Genomic DNA, 16,651 nt, shown 5'->3' with positions numbered 1-16,651 from the left:
CACTGATCAGAAGAACATGTAATGTATCTTCCTGCTACTGTATGCTCTCTACACTGCCATTTTTAGTTTGCTTGGACACAAAGGAAAGGTCTCCGTTTGTAACCTTTTTAATCACAAATCATTCTGACATGACCAGGGCAGATCTGCAGTCGTCTGAAGAGAGACCATCAAAAGGAAGAAACTTTGGGTCGGGCAGAACGTGAACTCTCAGAAGAGACCCTGTGATACTTTGCTCTTGCATCGGTGTGGTGAGTGGGTTGTTTCTCCCCCGGAATGCGTCGGTGCATTATGTTCAGAGCCGCACAGGCGGCTTCACTGCCACTCTCAGTCAGGAGAACAGCACTAATGAGGTCAAAGCAGCTCCTCTTGCCGGCGTTCACAGCCTGCACTCTGGTCCTGGCCAGCTGTCTGGCAATATGTGCCTCTGCTCATCAGGGGCTCTGCAGGATGACATGCATGTTGGGATCTGGGCAAATCCATCAGCACTATTGGTAAATTGCCTCTCAGTTGACATCCAGCTGATTGACAAAACAGTCATCTTCACTGTTGGGCAAGGTGGGCCGTTAGTTGTATGCTGGCATCCAACATTTGTTAAAGCAGGTGTGGAATCAAACTTCAGAGACAACCCTAGGTAGCAGCCAGAATGAGGTGATGTTCTCCACAAAGTCTGGATTTCCAGTTTTGTCTAAAATCTGTTCTCATGTAGAGCTGTGCCATTGTGAGACAACTGAAGGAAGCCAAGATCTGGGCAAGGACATATTCCCCTCCTCCCGGGAGGCAGAGAAGAGACAAAGAACCAAGACTAGCTCCAGCAGGGGCCAGAGTGATAGTGCAGTGGGTAGGCACATGCCTCGCACACAGTTGATCTGGATTTGATTCCCTGAACTCTGCTAAGAGTGATTCCTCAACACACAGGCAGGTGAGGCCCAATAAAACAACAGTAACAAAAAGACTAGTTTTGGCAGTTGCACCATCATTCTGCCACTGTCTCTGTAAGTGAAAAGGGCGTTTCTGTGTCTGTTCCTAGAATCCTTCTGTGGAAACTTCTAAAAAAATTTTTTTCTTTTTCCCTTTTTTTTTTTTTGCTTTTTGGGTCACACCCAGTAATGCACAGGGGTTACTTTTGGCTCATGCACTCAGGAATCACTCCTGGCGGTGCTCAGGGGACCATATGGGATGCTGGGAATCAAACCTGGGTCAGCCGCGTACAAGGCAAATGCCCTACCCTCTGTACTATCACTCCATCCCCTAAAAAACATTTTTCCTTTCATCCAGAAAGCACTGGAGGTGAAATCTTGTAGTTCTATGTGGATCTGACACCTTCTACCCAGGAAAGAGCTTTGTTGTCTCATCTGCAGACCCACACAGCTTGACATACTGGGAGCCTGAGCCTCCAGCCTGATTTTAGGGGGAGTAGCAATAGCATGAGCGGCTCCTTGGCACCTCCTGCTGCCAGGGACCATCCTGTTTCCTTGCAGTGACTGGAGGCTCAGGCTCCCAGGCAGGGTGCTTATTCACTCTCCATTCTCTGGCACTGCAAATTCCAGGGTTCCCCTGGAGAGGACAGGAATGCCTGCGCCACACTGGCGAACAAACCCAGCTCACGTTCATAAATCCTCTGGAAAGTTCCTAAGCTCTGCACATTCCAACTCATGCCAAAATAAGTCAGGCAGGAGCAGGTACTTCTCTGAGAGCAGCTGTGATCCAAAATGCTTAGTGTTGTATCATCTGCAGTCGATCACCTCAACATTCACACAAAACAGGCTGCCTTTCTTCTCTGGGGCAAAGCCCCAAAGAGCCTACAAACAAACCTAAAGCCACAGAGAATGGCCCCTTGTCACACCAATTCAGCACTTCTGGCCAACTTCCCAAATGTCCAAGGAACCCATGACATAGGAGATACCTTGTTAACTTCAAAATGTAGGGCTGACCTCATTTCCTGTGGAGGCCCAGGGCAGCCCTTGCAATACCAACAAGGAAAGGAGGAGAGCACGTAAGTGAGACCATCCCTCATTTTAGCTCCTCAGCAGTCAAATAAAATAACTCACGTGGACCCTTAGGTCAAACGTCAAAGTTTCATCCACAGACACAAGTACTAAATTTGCCCACCATTCACAAGTTTGACTAGGAAGATGGTCTTGGGGAAGATGCTGGAATTCACGCCTTTCTGGCATTGTATTTCTCTCTAGTGCCAAAGAAGGAACCAGCCCACCTCGCACAGAAGACTCATGGGTTCCAACTGCACAAAGAGCCTTTATGCTCCCAGAAAGCACAGAACAGTGTGAGTGAGACTCGCCCGCTGGTGTCCTGTGGCCCCTGCAACTGCAGGACCCTCCCAGCCAGATGCCAAGGAGAAGAGCATGGCTTGTGTATGGTTTCTCTAAGGACTGGCCAATCCCACCATGGCTCAGCTCCACTGGGTCCTCAGTGGTAAGGAGAGGTAATTCTCAAACTATAGGATGGTGGTAGAAGAAATTGGGAAGGAAAATCTCCCATTTCATAAACTTTCCTGGGCCTTTGGTCTTGGAGAGCAGGTGGGTGAAGTGCAAGGAAACTATGTCTCTAGGGTTCTGACATTGAAATTGGTCACTGTACCACTGGTCTGAGTTGACAGCCAACACACTGGAAACAGGGATGGAGGAATGCGTGGAATCTCAATTCCTGGCCTCAGCCTTATCAATATGGAAATAACTTAACAACACACAAATGTGCATGCAGGAGTCCCAGAGTAAATCACTTCCATACCTGCTACAGCCCATCTGAACATTCACCTGGATTTATGAGATGATGGAGGTAGAGACTCCTGCAACTATTATATTTTGTACCTTTCCTTTCGGTTACAATGTTCATGTTTTCCCTCTCTGATGATGAGGGGCCTAGGTAAGTGATGTTTTGCTGCAGATATCCACTATAATATATATATATATATATATGTGTGTGTGTGTGTGTGTGTGTTATATGTGTATGTGTTATATATGTGTGTGTGTCTATATATAGACACACACACTAGTGACCCACTCCATACCTACTTTTGTTTTTAAGTTGCATCTGGGCATAGAATGCCACAGAGTTCAGTCTATATTTAATAGCTTCCAACACACTCTCTCACTTATACCTATTATGCCAGAAAAACCCTCTGCCTTTTAAGAGGGGTAATATTTCTAGGAACCACACCACAAGTGACAGACAACAACTTCAAGAACTATTTTTTTATATCTCTATTAGACTATTGTTATTATTGTTGTTTGTTCTGTCTTGTTTTAGGACCACACCTGGCAGTACTCAGGTGTGGCCCTAAAATCCTCAGGGATTACTCCTGGCTTTGCTCTGGGGACTATATAGAGTTCTGGGGACTGAATCCAGGAAAGCTGTGTGCAAAGCAAGGCATGACCCTGTACTATTCCTCTGACCCCTTAAAAATACACAATGGAGTACTATGTAGCTGTTAGAAAAGATGAAGTCATGAATTTTACATACAAGTGGTACCACATGGAAAGTATCATGCTAAGCGAAATGAGTCAGAAAGAGAGGGATAGACATAGAAAGATTGCATTCATCTGGGGGACATAAAGTAACAAAATAGGATATTAATACCCAAGAATAGCTGAGATCAGTACCAGGAGGATTACTCCATGGCTTACAGGCCAGCTGGGCACTCTAGGGGAAAGGGCAGCTCAGATAGAGAAGGGAGCACCAAATAAAGGGTGTTTGGAGGATCCTCCCAGGAGGGGAGATACATGTTGAAAGTAGACTATGAACTGAACATGATTCCCACTCAATGCCTCTTTTGCAGACCACAATACCCAAAAGGAGAGAGAGAACAAAAGGGAATGCCCTGCCACAGAGGCAGGGTGGGATGGGGGGATGGATGTGGGAGGGATACTGGGATCCATGGTGGTGGAAAATGGGCACTGGTGGAGGGATGGGTATCATTGTATAATCAAAACCCAAACACAAAAATTTGTAAATCTACAAGTGTACCTCATGGTGTTCCACTAATAAAAAAAAATTATTTTTCTAAATTTAAAACAGGGGCAATAGTACTGCCAGAGCTCCCAATAATCATTCCTTGTGAACTAGAGGAATCAAGATCAAATTATCATTGATAGTTTGATATATGTTCATAATGTCATATGTGGACCTCAATCTTCAACATGAATAAACACTTTGATCATTATCATATTCAGTCACAAGTGAACTGAAAAACTTGTTGGTACAAGAAAAAAAAACTATTCTATTCTGCAGTATTTCCAAAATAAATAGAGGCCTCCAAAATCAAACCCAGTTTCCTTCAGTGATATTCAAGTTAGATGTTTAATAGGGATCTGGAGCAATAGTACATTGGGTATGGTGCTTGTCTTGCAGACACTGACCAGTTTTGATCTCTGATACCCCTGAACTCTACCAGATATGATTCCTGACTGTAGAGCCTGGAGTAAACCCTATGCACTGCCAGCACGGTCCCAACACCAATATATATATATATATATTTTTTTTTTCCTTTTTAGAATCCACTCCTTTTGCATTCTCTTACAAAACATCAGTAGCACACATGAAAATACTCATTGCTATGCCAGACAAATAAAGAATTTTTTTCCATTCGACTGTCAACTTTATAAGCCTTTTCAAAATTTCTCAAAAAGACCTCAGGCAGAGACCTCTAACCTGCCAGAATGAAATGTCATGTGATAGCAAATATAAGTGAAGTCTACACCAAAAGACTTAAATGCTTAACACGGCTCAGAGAACTATAAGACCTGCTGCTCACAGACAAGAAGACACACATCTGCAATTACTGCCACTATCACCTTCTTTGAACTTAGCTGATAGCTGAATTGCCAAAGGAATTGAAATTAGAAATGAAATCTTCTGTTTCAAAAGGCAAGATATAATTTATTTTTTTCTAGTGTGAAAATTGTGTCATAAGGACTCATCCAAACATGGTCCATATTTGGACCAAATTCTTCAAGCTAGCTGTATTTGGTTCACTTTATCCACATTGAGAAATATGGGTCCAAGTGAAGAGCAAAGACCTGGTACCCCTCTCTATTAATATTCCACTGTGTCAAGCCATCAGCCTCCTCATCACTCAAGCCACACATACTTGATGATACTGTTCTTTCTTTACAAGGAAACAGACGATGTGTCTTGCTGTTTTAAGAACACCCAGACATGAGCCAGAGAGATAGCACATCAAGTAAGGGTCTTGTGTTGCATGCGACAGACCTGGATTTAATTCCTGGCATCAGATATGGGTTCCCTGAGCACTATTGAGAGTGATCCCTGAGCACAGAGCCCAGGAAATTCCTGAGAACTGCAGGGTATGGCTCCAAAACAAAATAAATAAATACCCTGACTTTTGACCAAAATGGTGGAAATAAACCCTTGTAAGTTTTACTTAATTGATCACTTAATTTTAAAATTAAGGCAAAACCTAAGATCACATTATGACTCATTAACATGTGGAAGTGGACACCAACTTTTAATAATCTTTGTTAAGACTGTATTCATCATTGTTAAATCCCAATGAACTTAAGTGCAAGACACAGCTTTCGATTTATCCACTGGGTTAGACATTCCCCTGAGTGGGATGTGAATATAAAGTGTCAAATTCCAGCATAGATGAGAGCAATCTTAAACCTAAGAGAAGAAATTTGAAAATACTTTACTTTTGCTGTGTGCTGAAATGGAAGGGGGGAAAAATAAAACAAACATGAATCCTTATAACATAGGGCCAAATTTTCCAGTCACTGGGGTAGGGAAAGAAATAAGCCATCATATCTTATGACATTGCCAATGGGTGTTTTCTTTCAGTCATGCTGATTAAAATGAAAGATCAAAACCCGTCTCATCTATTAGGATTTAGCAAACATGGTGACACTTTTGAAAACTGGTTACAAGCATGTTTAAATTTCAGAGCAGTCCTTGTCTGCAGATTTCTTGGTGAGGGAAGGATTGATTTACACAAATCTCATCGAAGCAACATGTCAACATAACCGGAAACATGCAGCTGTTGCGCGTTTGCTCAACGTGGTCTCTTTCAGTTCCCAGGCAGTGCCACTCCTAAGCCCCCAGAGGGCAGTTGGGCCAGCAAGCAGCTGGTGGGACAAGGCTGTGTCTGAAGGCAGGGCACCTCCCTCGCCTCACCCTCTCCCTGCAGAGTGTCAGGTAACATGATTTCTAGGTTCAGATTTAATCAGATTAAGCACCCTACTCCTTTGAGCTGAGGCTGACCTGACCATGCCCTGTTTCATGATTCCTGTAGCGCTGGGATCCAAGATTTTTAGATTATAGCTTGTCCCTTGTTCCCATGTGTTAAACAGTCCTCACCCTCTGGGAATAGACTGCACTTTTCATCATTTGGGTAGGAATTCTAGAGCATGGAAATGTCCTATTTACTAATGCTGCATCAGCATAATCAGTCAGATTCGAGTCCTGTGGGAGAATAATAACACTTAGCACTTACACACTGCACTTTTCATCTTCAGGGCCTAAACCACGTTAGGCTGTAATGTTATATTTCTTTTAGTAAGACAAAGGAGTTCATTTCTGGTTCTTTTAATTCCCCTTCCTTTCTTACTCTCTCTCTCTCTCTCTCTCTCTCCCTCTGTCTCTCTATTTCTCTCACACACATACACACGGACTCACAAACACACAGACACACACAACTTCTGTGATATGACAAAACTATCTCAAACTTCCTAAGTGTACATTATGCCATCTCTTTTAAAAAAAGAAATTTGAAGCACACTTCACTTCTTCTTTATTTTTATTTTAAAAATTTTTGTTTGTGTTCTAATTTTCCCCTAGCATGGAACATCAAATCAGCACATTGATTGTCTGATAGTCCATTACTGGAATCTCTTCAGCATTCCTGCTAGGATTCCTACGTATGACTTAGTTCTTCATGTACCATGTTCTTCTGTGTAATCTCTGGTCTTAGAGGAGAGCCAAATTCTCTGTCTTAGAGGATCCTCCAGGCCAATTTCCATTCTCACACCTCTTCTTAACATATGTTCATTCCTGGCTGAAGTGATTCCATTAAGCCTCCTGTGTTTAAACACCATAAGTAGACCAATGATTCCAAATTACATTGTCAGATGGGTTACCTTTTCCTGAATTACAAATTTAAATGTACACCGAATAAATTTCTCTTTAAATTTCACCTCAGACCTGCTCCTGTCACAGGTAATTCCAACATTCCACTTGCTTAGGTCAGCAACCTGGGTTCATCCTGATTTCACACTTGCTATTACTCTCTGAGTGAATCTACCAATAAACCCTACTGGCTCGGTCTTTTAAACAGACCCAGAATCCAGCTGTCTTTTTCATCTCCAGTTTGGACCATTCTGCATTCTGCCCTCACCTTTAATCTGTGTTCTTCTAGTACCCTTCCAATCGGTCTTCCAACAGTTCACTTTCAACCAAAGTAATCTTTCTTATCACATTTCTAATTTCAAATAAGTCTGATCCTGGAGCTCTGCTCAAAATTGCCACGTGTTTCCTCATGTCATTCAGAGTAAAAGCCAGTCATAGAGTTCCTCCTGGACTTGCCCTCCTAGTTTCATTCCTTTGCCTTGTTACATACTCTCCTCCAGGCAAACATATTTTTGCAATTCACAACCCACTAGTACCTAGCCTCTGGCCTTGGGCTTGTAACTCACTGCTCTCGCTCGGCATCCTCTTCTCCTCAGGTCCCTCTGCTTCACACCTTCTTTCCCTTTGCCTCTAAGAGCATTTATATTTCTACTCACCAGGGAAACCCTCCTCACTCTCCCTGCTCTATTTTCTCCAGTAAACTAAGCACCATCAAACATCAGACACATTTTGTTGTCTTTTCTCTCTTAGTTTTTGTTTTGCCACCAGAAACAAGTTATGTGAAGGCAGGATTGTTCTTTTCTTTTTTCTATCAGTTTTAGTAAGAGGTATATTCATTGGTATCTTAGACAGTGCCTGGCATGTAATGGATATTTAACAATATTTGTTGCATAAATTAATAAGGAGAAAAGTTTCTCATCTGTTTCAGGACATAGACTAACATGACTTCTAAGCCACATAAGCAAAATGAGATCTGTGATGCCTGCTAGGGGTGGATACCTTCCCATAGAAAGAAATAAATTTCTTACAAAGGAGACATATAAAGCTATGACCTTATTCTAATGTTAAAAATTGAGGCAACTGTGGATGGTGTTGCCTGCGACATAAGATACGAATACGGGCACTTGTGTATGTGTGTGCACATATTTTAAAAATAAAATAAAATAGATACAATGGTTTATCTCTTAGTCATATGATTTGCCTTTAGCCTATCCTCATTCTACAAACACAAAGGGATGCTTTGGGGAAAGAATATATGAATCAGAGATAGTCTGTGGAATAGAATCTTCCTCAGTGGACAGCACAGAAGCTAAGCAAAAATTGATTTTCTATTTATTTCCTTAATAAAACAAATTCTAGACCAAACTGCAACTAGAAATTTTAAAGAGAAAAAACAGGATGAGCCAAAATTTCCATTATATACTTTTCCTTAAGTACTTAGAAAGTTCAACAAGAACCAAACTTTTCAAATAAATTCATCCATGGTTGACATGTCAGCGGAAAAGAAGTTAGAAAGGTTACAAGTATAGTGTAAAAGATATATTTATCTGAATGTGGAGTAGAAGAAGAATAATATAACACTCAAGAATAACAAGGTATACAAGCAATAACAGTTGGGGCAATCACATGGTGCCATCCTAGGATGGCCTAGAATGGCCTCTTCAAAACCATAGGGGAAGCTGGTGATCAGATTCCGCCTCCCCCCTTCCCCCTGCCCTACCCATCACTACATCATCACTGGGCTAATAGCAGCATTTGAAAGTGAGAGTACCTATTTCTACAACTATAATCATCCTCTCTGTACTTTGCTTGCCTAATTACTTTCATTTTTAAAGTTTAATTACACTCTTTCTCAAAAAAAAAAAACAACAACAAGGAATATAAAACAATTCACACATGCAGAAACGTGTAGCCTGAAAATGTTTTCAAAATAAAATATCAGAACTCAAGAAAATATAAACTAGGACTGAAACTCCAGTCTATTGGGGCAAGTAAAATATGCTCATCGCAGTGTTGAACAAAGTTCTCAAAGTTCAGCAGTAAACTTGGCTTCATGTTAACCAAGCAGTCAGAATGAAAAGAGAAACAGAACTAGTTACATGATTCTTGTAGACCAAGGAGAAAATATTTCAATTCCTCAGAGGCTACAAACTATTTCCGGGAATTCAGAGTTGCAAGAATTTCCTCACATGGGAACTTTCTATAGGAGAACTGAATGCTATGGACCAACACCAGGTAAAGCCCTGCCAGAAGTTTCCCAAAGCAGCCCTTCAAAAGTGTCTCTCTGAAAGGGCCCAAACTTTGGTAAAATCATTCCATCAGAAATGAAGAAAACATGGGGTGGAGAGATAGTACAGTGGGTAAGGCCCTTGTATGGCATGCGGTTGACCTAAGTTCTATCCCTGGAATCCCATATGGTCCCCTGAGCACCACTAGGAGTGATTCCTGAGTGCAGAACCAGAAGTGATCCCTGAATATCATCAAGGGTGACAAAAAGAAAAAAAAAGAAAAAAAAATGAAGACAACATAAACCACATTCACTTTTTTCTCAGTATTCAATTTAATTTAAGAAATAAATAGTAACTATCTTGAACTTAATTTCTCTGTGTTCTTTCTAAGCCTAACCAGAAAAGCTACGTTTATTGTTCAACTAAGGACATTTACAAGACATTTTGGTTCTTTTTCTCCTGTGTTATTTTCTTTTAAAAATTCTACCTCAAATACAATGAAATATACCATGTTTTCCATCTATTTTATTGGGTTAATTTATTGTATTGGGGGTGGGGCCACACCTTGCAGTGCTCAGGACTTACTCCTGGCTCTGTACTCAAAGATACTCCTGACAGTGCTCACCGGACCATAGCTGGTGAAAGGAATTGAACTGGGCTAACTCCAAGTCAGTGTGTTACCCCTGAGCTTTCTCTCTGGCCCTTACTGTGTTAAAGGGTTTAAGTGCTCAGAACAATAACTGGTAAGTGCATGCCATGTATTTGTTTAAAAAAGAAAACTCAAGGAGTACAGTGGGAGCTAGTATAAAAGAAATTAATTGTAAATGAGATGAATTTAACACTCTGATTTCTCTTCAGATAATCTAAATCTTCATCTTTTAATAAAATGAGTTTATTTGAGATTTTTATACCTTTCTTAACTAGTTACAAAGTATATATGTGTGTGCATGTATTTTTTCCTAAATCATTATAGACAGAATGTAATGCTTTGACTTTTTTCTTGTTGTTTTTGTTTTTGTTTGTTTATTGGCCACATCCAGCATGACTCAGGATATATGGTGTACTGAGGATTGAACTTGGCTGAGCTACATTGCAAGGCAAGTGTCCTGCCCACTGTACTATCTCTTTGGTCCTGACCTGACTATTTTTTTGTTGTTGTTCTTTGCTTTTTTCAGATAAAACCAGTGATGCTCAGGACTGACTGGCTCTGTGCTCAAGGATCACTCCTGGTAGGGCTTGGGGGACCATGTGTGGTGCTATGGATTAAACCAAGGTAGGCTCTATGCAAGGTGAATGGCCTACCTGCTGTACTATGGCTTCAGCCCCTGCTTTTGACTATTTCAAAATGAGAACATGATATGAAAAATATCTGATAAACTGTTTACTTATTGTGATTTTATGTCGAGGAGAATTTGCAAGTTTTTAAATATTCAGAGAAATATCAGAACCTTTAAAATTTCTTCTCTGGATGGCATGGGTGGAACTTCAGAATTCATTCCCATGTCACTGGTCCATCCTTTCATCATCTTTCTTTCACATTTTGTTTCCATTCATGGAATGTGTTGATAGTACATTGTGTTTAGCACAATCAAGAGGCCTCTACCATAAACATAAAGACGTATTGGGGGCAGGAGATCTTGTACAGGAGTAGGGGCCCTGCCTTGCACACAACTGCCCAGGTTCAATCCCCAGATCCCCATATGGTCCCCTGAGACTGCCAGGAATGATTCAGAGCACAGAGTCAGGAGTAAGTCCTAAGCACTGCCAGGTATGGTTTTCTCTTCACCCCTCAAAACTCTTTGTTATCATATCTATTTGTGACCCCCATATCTTTCTCTCAATCTTATAAAATGATGTTAAAATTCCAGCACAACATTACCAAAAAACTATACAATAGTATAATAGTATGTATGAGGTCTGGGTTTGATTCCCAGTATTTGATAGAGGGGAAACGCTTGCTAGTAAACTTTCATCAAGGTAAAACAACTAATCTGAACAGAAAAAGTCATGAGTCTATAGGACTTAGGTTCAAGAATCAGGTAACTTATTTTATTGCTGGATTTCTATGTTTTGCCAGGCCCTTTCCCTATAGTTTTATCAGCTTTGGATTCTCCCACTATCAGTGATTCATCTATTAAAAGAAAACATTAGATAGATATTTGCAAATGGATAAGATTCTGTTTCAGCGCCAAACTGGTACCATGGCAGTGTCACCTCCAATCCACACAGAAGTCTCTAGCAGGTGCTCAAGGAGGCATCCAGTCAGCCAAACCTACCCGCTTACTGCTCTCCTCTTCCTGAGCCTTCCTGAACTCGTGCTCCAGCGAGCAGTCCAGCTCCGTGAAGAGGCCCACCTCTTCACAGTTCTTCAGGAACCGTGTTGGAGTCGGAGTCTGATCTGAAAACAGACACCGAGTGATCAGTCCATCTTTCCTCAAAAGCAAGCACAACCATGAGCTAAATTCACAAACACCCTCCCCTCAACTTTATAAAGTCGCTGTGGGGCCATCCATAATGTCCCAGCCCCTAAAATCATAGGAGTATGGAAGGAAATTTAACTCATCAAACCCTAATGAGGAATATGATGTGGTGAAGATCACAGACTGTGAGATTTTGTGGGTAAAATCAAGAGACTCTACCACTACATTTCTGGGTTTCATATCATTTAAACACACACACACACACACACACACACACATTTTGCAATGGGCACCATCACTCATTTTTCTTTCCCCTTTTCCTTTCACCTTCTTTTATTAATGGTAAATTAACTGTGATCTTTAGTGAGATGAGAGGAAATTTTGGTTTCTAGATTTTTAGATGAAACAAACAAACAAAAAAGAACCAAGCACAAGTGGTAGGGCGTTTGCCTTGCATGCAGCCAATATGGCCAACCCGAGTTCGATTCCTCCGCCCCTCTTGGAGAGCCTGGCAAGCTACCGAGAGTATCTCGCCTGCACGGCAGAGCCTGGCAAGCTACCCGTGACATATTCAATATGCCAAACACAGTAACAACTAGTCTTACGATGGAGACGTTACTGGGCCCGCTGGAGCAAATCAATGAACAACGGGAGGACCATGACCGTGACCATGATCTGAATGGAGGAGGAAAACTTAACCATTCATTCTATTTCTTATCTTTGAAGTCATGGAAGAATAATGAAAGCGTCCAAGTCAGACACATTCAACTTATATTCTGTGTGTGTGTGTGTGTGTGTGTGTGTGTGTGTGTGTGTGTGTCACACCTGACGATGATGCACAGGGGTTACTCCTGGCTCATGCACTCAGAAATTACTCCTGGCAGTTCTCAGGGGATGATATAGGATGCTGGGAATCGAACCCAGATTGGCCGCGTGCAAGGCAAATGCCCTGCCAGCTGTACTATCACTCCAGCCCCTCAACTTATATTCTTTACCAACACAATTTTTAAGCTATTTTTCCTTTAAATGACAAAAGATTGTCCTGAGAATTCTCTTCCAAAGACACAGAATTTCTTTTATATAATTGACTTTGTGGAGTATTTTACTATTTGGAAAATGTCGGGCTCTAAAGTCATGATTTCCAGAAATTATATGCAATTTACAAAGTATTTTCACATATGTTCTCTGGAATTATATTGTACAGAACCCAATAAGGAAAGTGAGGTAGAATTACCTCTGTATAATCGTTAAACAGAGCCACATTCCTTGGTAAATCTGTACTTGATTTGACATGAATAAAAGTATGTGAATTCACCCCTATTTAGAAATAGCAGATATAACTAGAAAGGACAATTAATGGAAACCTGGCCATACTAATTATTTTTAAATGAAAAAAAAAACTAGAACCCTGAGTGACTAAGGATCCCATTCTAGGTCTTCTGCATAGATGTGTCTATACCTATATACCTGTATTCTTCCCACCTTAGCTTGCAGTGGATGTGGCTAGACTATGGATGCTTCTTGTTCATTGCTCAGTCTCAAGATCTCTTTCTGCACAGCTCTCTGAGCCATCTGCACCAAAGAGTGCCCTAAAATTGAAATGAACTCACTATTTCTGCTTTCTTTCTAAATTCCTTTATGACAAGAAATTAGACATGTATTTACTTTCACAAGTCATAGAGTAGTTAATCCCCAGGAAATTATCCATTTTGTTTAAAAGAATATACAGGAATGGTGATTACGATCTCCCTATTTCATCAGCCATTCAGAAGCAATGTTGCTTGATTCTTTAAGGGAAAGGGGCTTTCCAATCTATTCAGCACTCAAAGATTGAACTGGATTCCAATGTAGCAGATCCCCAGCTGCACTCTGTTCCATTATTAACCTAATCAATGAGATCGTGAGATCTCTTTAGAGTACAAAGTGAGGGGCTGGAGCGATAATATAGTGGGTAAGGCATTTGCCTTGCACATAGCCGACCCAGGTTGGATCTCCATCATCCCATATGGTCCCCTGAGCACCGCCAGGAGTAATTCCTGAGTGTATGAGCCAGGAGTAACCCCTGTGCATTGCTGGATGTGACCCGCCCACAAAAAAATTATAGTACACTGTGAATCTAGTTCAGAGGATCCTAATTTGGACATTGTGGATAAAGCAAAGGCAAAGAATTGGGTTTTATTGAAAAATTGTCTTATTATCATATTATTTATTCAAGTTGTATAAATACATATTATGTTTCCAACATACATATAAAGAGACATGTGTGGTGGATTTAGAAAGATAAAAGTTGTGTTTATGCCAAATTTTCCAGTTTATAGATATCATCACTTACATGGTCTAGATTCTAAATCTCATATGCAAAATCTCACTGCAAGAGCATATGCAGGCCACAAATTATTTTAAAAATAAATAAATAAGTTTTTTGCACAAGGTCACACAGTTTGAAGTCATCTTACCACTCACTAGCAAGTTCCTCTTTTATCTTAAAGATTGATCCCTTTTCGATCCTAACCCCATGCTTTTCCTTGGCTCTCCTCCCAATTAAGAAGGACTCTGCTACATGTTTGAGAGACAGTGGAACCATCTAAAATCTAGATTTGTAAACAGTGTTGTCTGGGAGAAATGACCTATATCTCTGAACTTTATATTCTTCACATTTCAAATTAAGTTCTGAAGTTATACGATGTTTTGAATTCTTTAATCCCTTCTCAAATGAGTTTTCCCCCAAAGTCTTCAATGTAAGCAGGCCACCACTGAACAGACATCTAAATAAGATCATCGGAGACACTAGAAACTAGAACAGAGGTAGCACTGTAGCACTGTCCTCCCATTGTTCATCGATTTGCTCAAGTGGGCACCAGTAGCGTCTCTATCGTGAGACTTGTTACTGTTTTTGGCATATCAAATACATCACGAATAGCTTGCCAGGCTTTGCCGTGCGGGCGATACTCTCGGTAGCTTGCCGGGCTCTCCAAGAGGGGCAAAGGAATCAAACCGGGGTGTCAGCCCCAGGTCGGCTGCGTGCAAGGCAAATGCCCTACCCGCTGTGCTATCGTTTCAGCCCAGAACAGAGGTAAGGGATGGATAAAGGAATTTTCTGAATGGAAGATAAGTATAGAAAAAACCTGAAAATAAAATGAAGTTATTTCTGTGATGTCTGTAAGGGTGTGAGCCTGAGTGTGCATATGTTTCTGTTTGTGTGTATATTGTTTCCACACTAAATGATTCATTTTACTATGTCAGGAATAAATCAAAGTATTTTGTAAGCACTTTCTCACTAATTTTCACACAAACCACAATTTTTTTTTTTTTGCTTTACTTAAGAGGAGACTTAGAAACTTACCAGATAATTGTATTGGAAAGAAACAATCCTACCAACCCATGATTCTTTTTAAATATATGGGAATTATTTTTATCCTTTATGTAAAACTGCATTTCAATATTACCAACTTTCTATTATCCTACAGGTACATTTTTGCAACTAACGAACCTGAGCATAATAATATTATCCATTTACAATAAGAGACTAGCTGTTATGAAAAAGGAATTTAGCATGCAAGATTTCACTTTCATTTTTCTATGCTTCTTTGTTGGCATCATGATTCCAGTTACAGAGAACAATAATCCCAACAGACTCCATCAGAACATTGACCTCTGAGTCCATGAAATCAAAATCAGGCTAGCATTTCAGGAGTCAAGCCAGTTGAGGACAGTCGAGAGATGTTTTCCATCTCCTCTAAAGCAAGATTATTCCCAGATATGAGCACATACATATGTAAGAAAAGGAGGAATAAGGAGCCTGACATATGGCTAGTAATTTTCCTTCAATCAGCATTTGTCTCTCCACAACAATAGGGAAACCAAAATTTAGGACAAGAGCAGTCATAGTAGTAAAGACAGCTGGATGCCTCTGATTCCCAGAGCAGGAGCACAGAAACTAATTCAAAGGATGCTACCGATATGATTTTATTGTTGTTGGTGTTGTTGTCAGTGGATATGTAGAAGAAAAAAAATTAAGCAAATCTACATTTGGAGGAAATAAACCACACTATTGCTAATTTTTAATTCACTTTTTTCTTGTGAATGAGACATTCATCCCAGTTTCAACAGGAAACAGAAAATGGAGCTTAACTTCTGTTTCAACATTTATTAGAATTAATACACGGTCTCAAATTGTCTTTGATCCCACATGGTACCAGTTCCAAGTAAGCCAGGAAATGTGCAAATCTTCAAAAGGGGGGACAGCTGAAACTATCCGCAGCTTCAAAAAAAGGCAGAATTTCTCAGCCACATGAATATCTGTCAAATGACTACTCCTGCTGACGTCAGACCTGAATTAATGGATAAGATCCATGGCCATCGATTTAAAATTTTGTAAACCACAAATCCAGCAGCAGGGATTTCTAGATTCTGATTAAATAGTGACTTGCCACGTATTACCTGAATTGCAAACCACAATACCCAAAATGAGAGAGAGAGAGAGAGAGAGAGAGAGAGAGAGAGAGAGAGAGAATGAGAATATCCCTACCACAGAGGTGCGAGGGGGGGGATGGGGTAGGGGTGGCAGGAGGGATATGGGCACTGGTGGAGGGATGGGTACTCGACCATAGTATGACTGAAATGTAATCATGAAAGTGTGTAAGCATGTAATTCTAACTCATGGTGTTTCATTAAATTTTTTTAAATAGTGCCTCAAATTTTAGTATTGATGGATAATAACCTAAGGTGTGTTCAAGAGCCATATGCCACAGTCCAGGGACTTATAGGAATTCATTCCAGTAGACATGTAGAGCAGAAATATTCTATAAAGATGCCTGTCTCCCTTTCTTTTACAGATTCCACTTGACTAATGACCATCGGAACGATAGAAGGTGATCAGTCATCTCAAAAAAAGTCTAAAGTGAG

At 40.7% G+C, this 16,651-nt stretch overlaps 1 protein-coding gene across 1 annotated transcript in view; it reads right to left on the bottom strand.

Moving 5' to 3' along the window:
• CREB5 (cAMP responsive element binding protein 5) overlaps positions 1-16,651 on the bottom strand; it is a 474,076-nt gene that overhangs the window by 350,847 nt on the left and 106,578 nt on the right. Inside the window, exon 4 of the mRNA XM_056117946.1 lies at positions 11,603-11,724. Coding sequence (XP_055973921.1) covers positions 11,603-11,724 — 122 coding nt within the window. The remainder of the gene's footprint in view (positions 1-11,602; positions 11,725-16,651) is intronic.

Source organism: Sorex fumeus, unplaced genomic scaffold, assembly GCF_029834395.1.
Source record: "Sorex fumeus unplaced genomic scaffold, SorFum_2.1 ptg000037l, whole genome shotgun sequence".
Taxonomy (NCBI): Eukaryota; Metazoa; Chordata; class Mammalia; order Eulipotyphla; family Soricidae; genus Sorex; species Sorex fumeus.
Note: the sequence above shows the minus strand (reverse complement) of the source record. Positions and strands in the feature narration are given on the sequence as shown.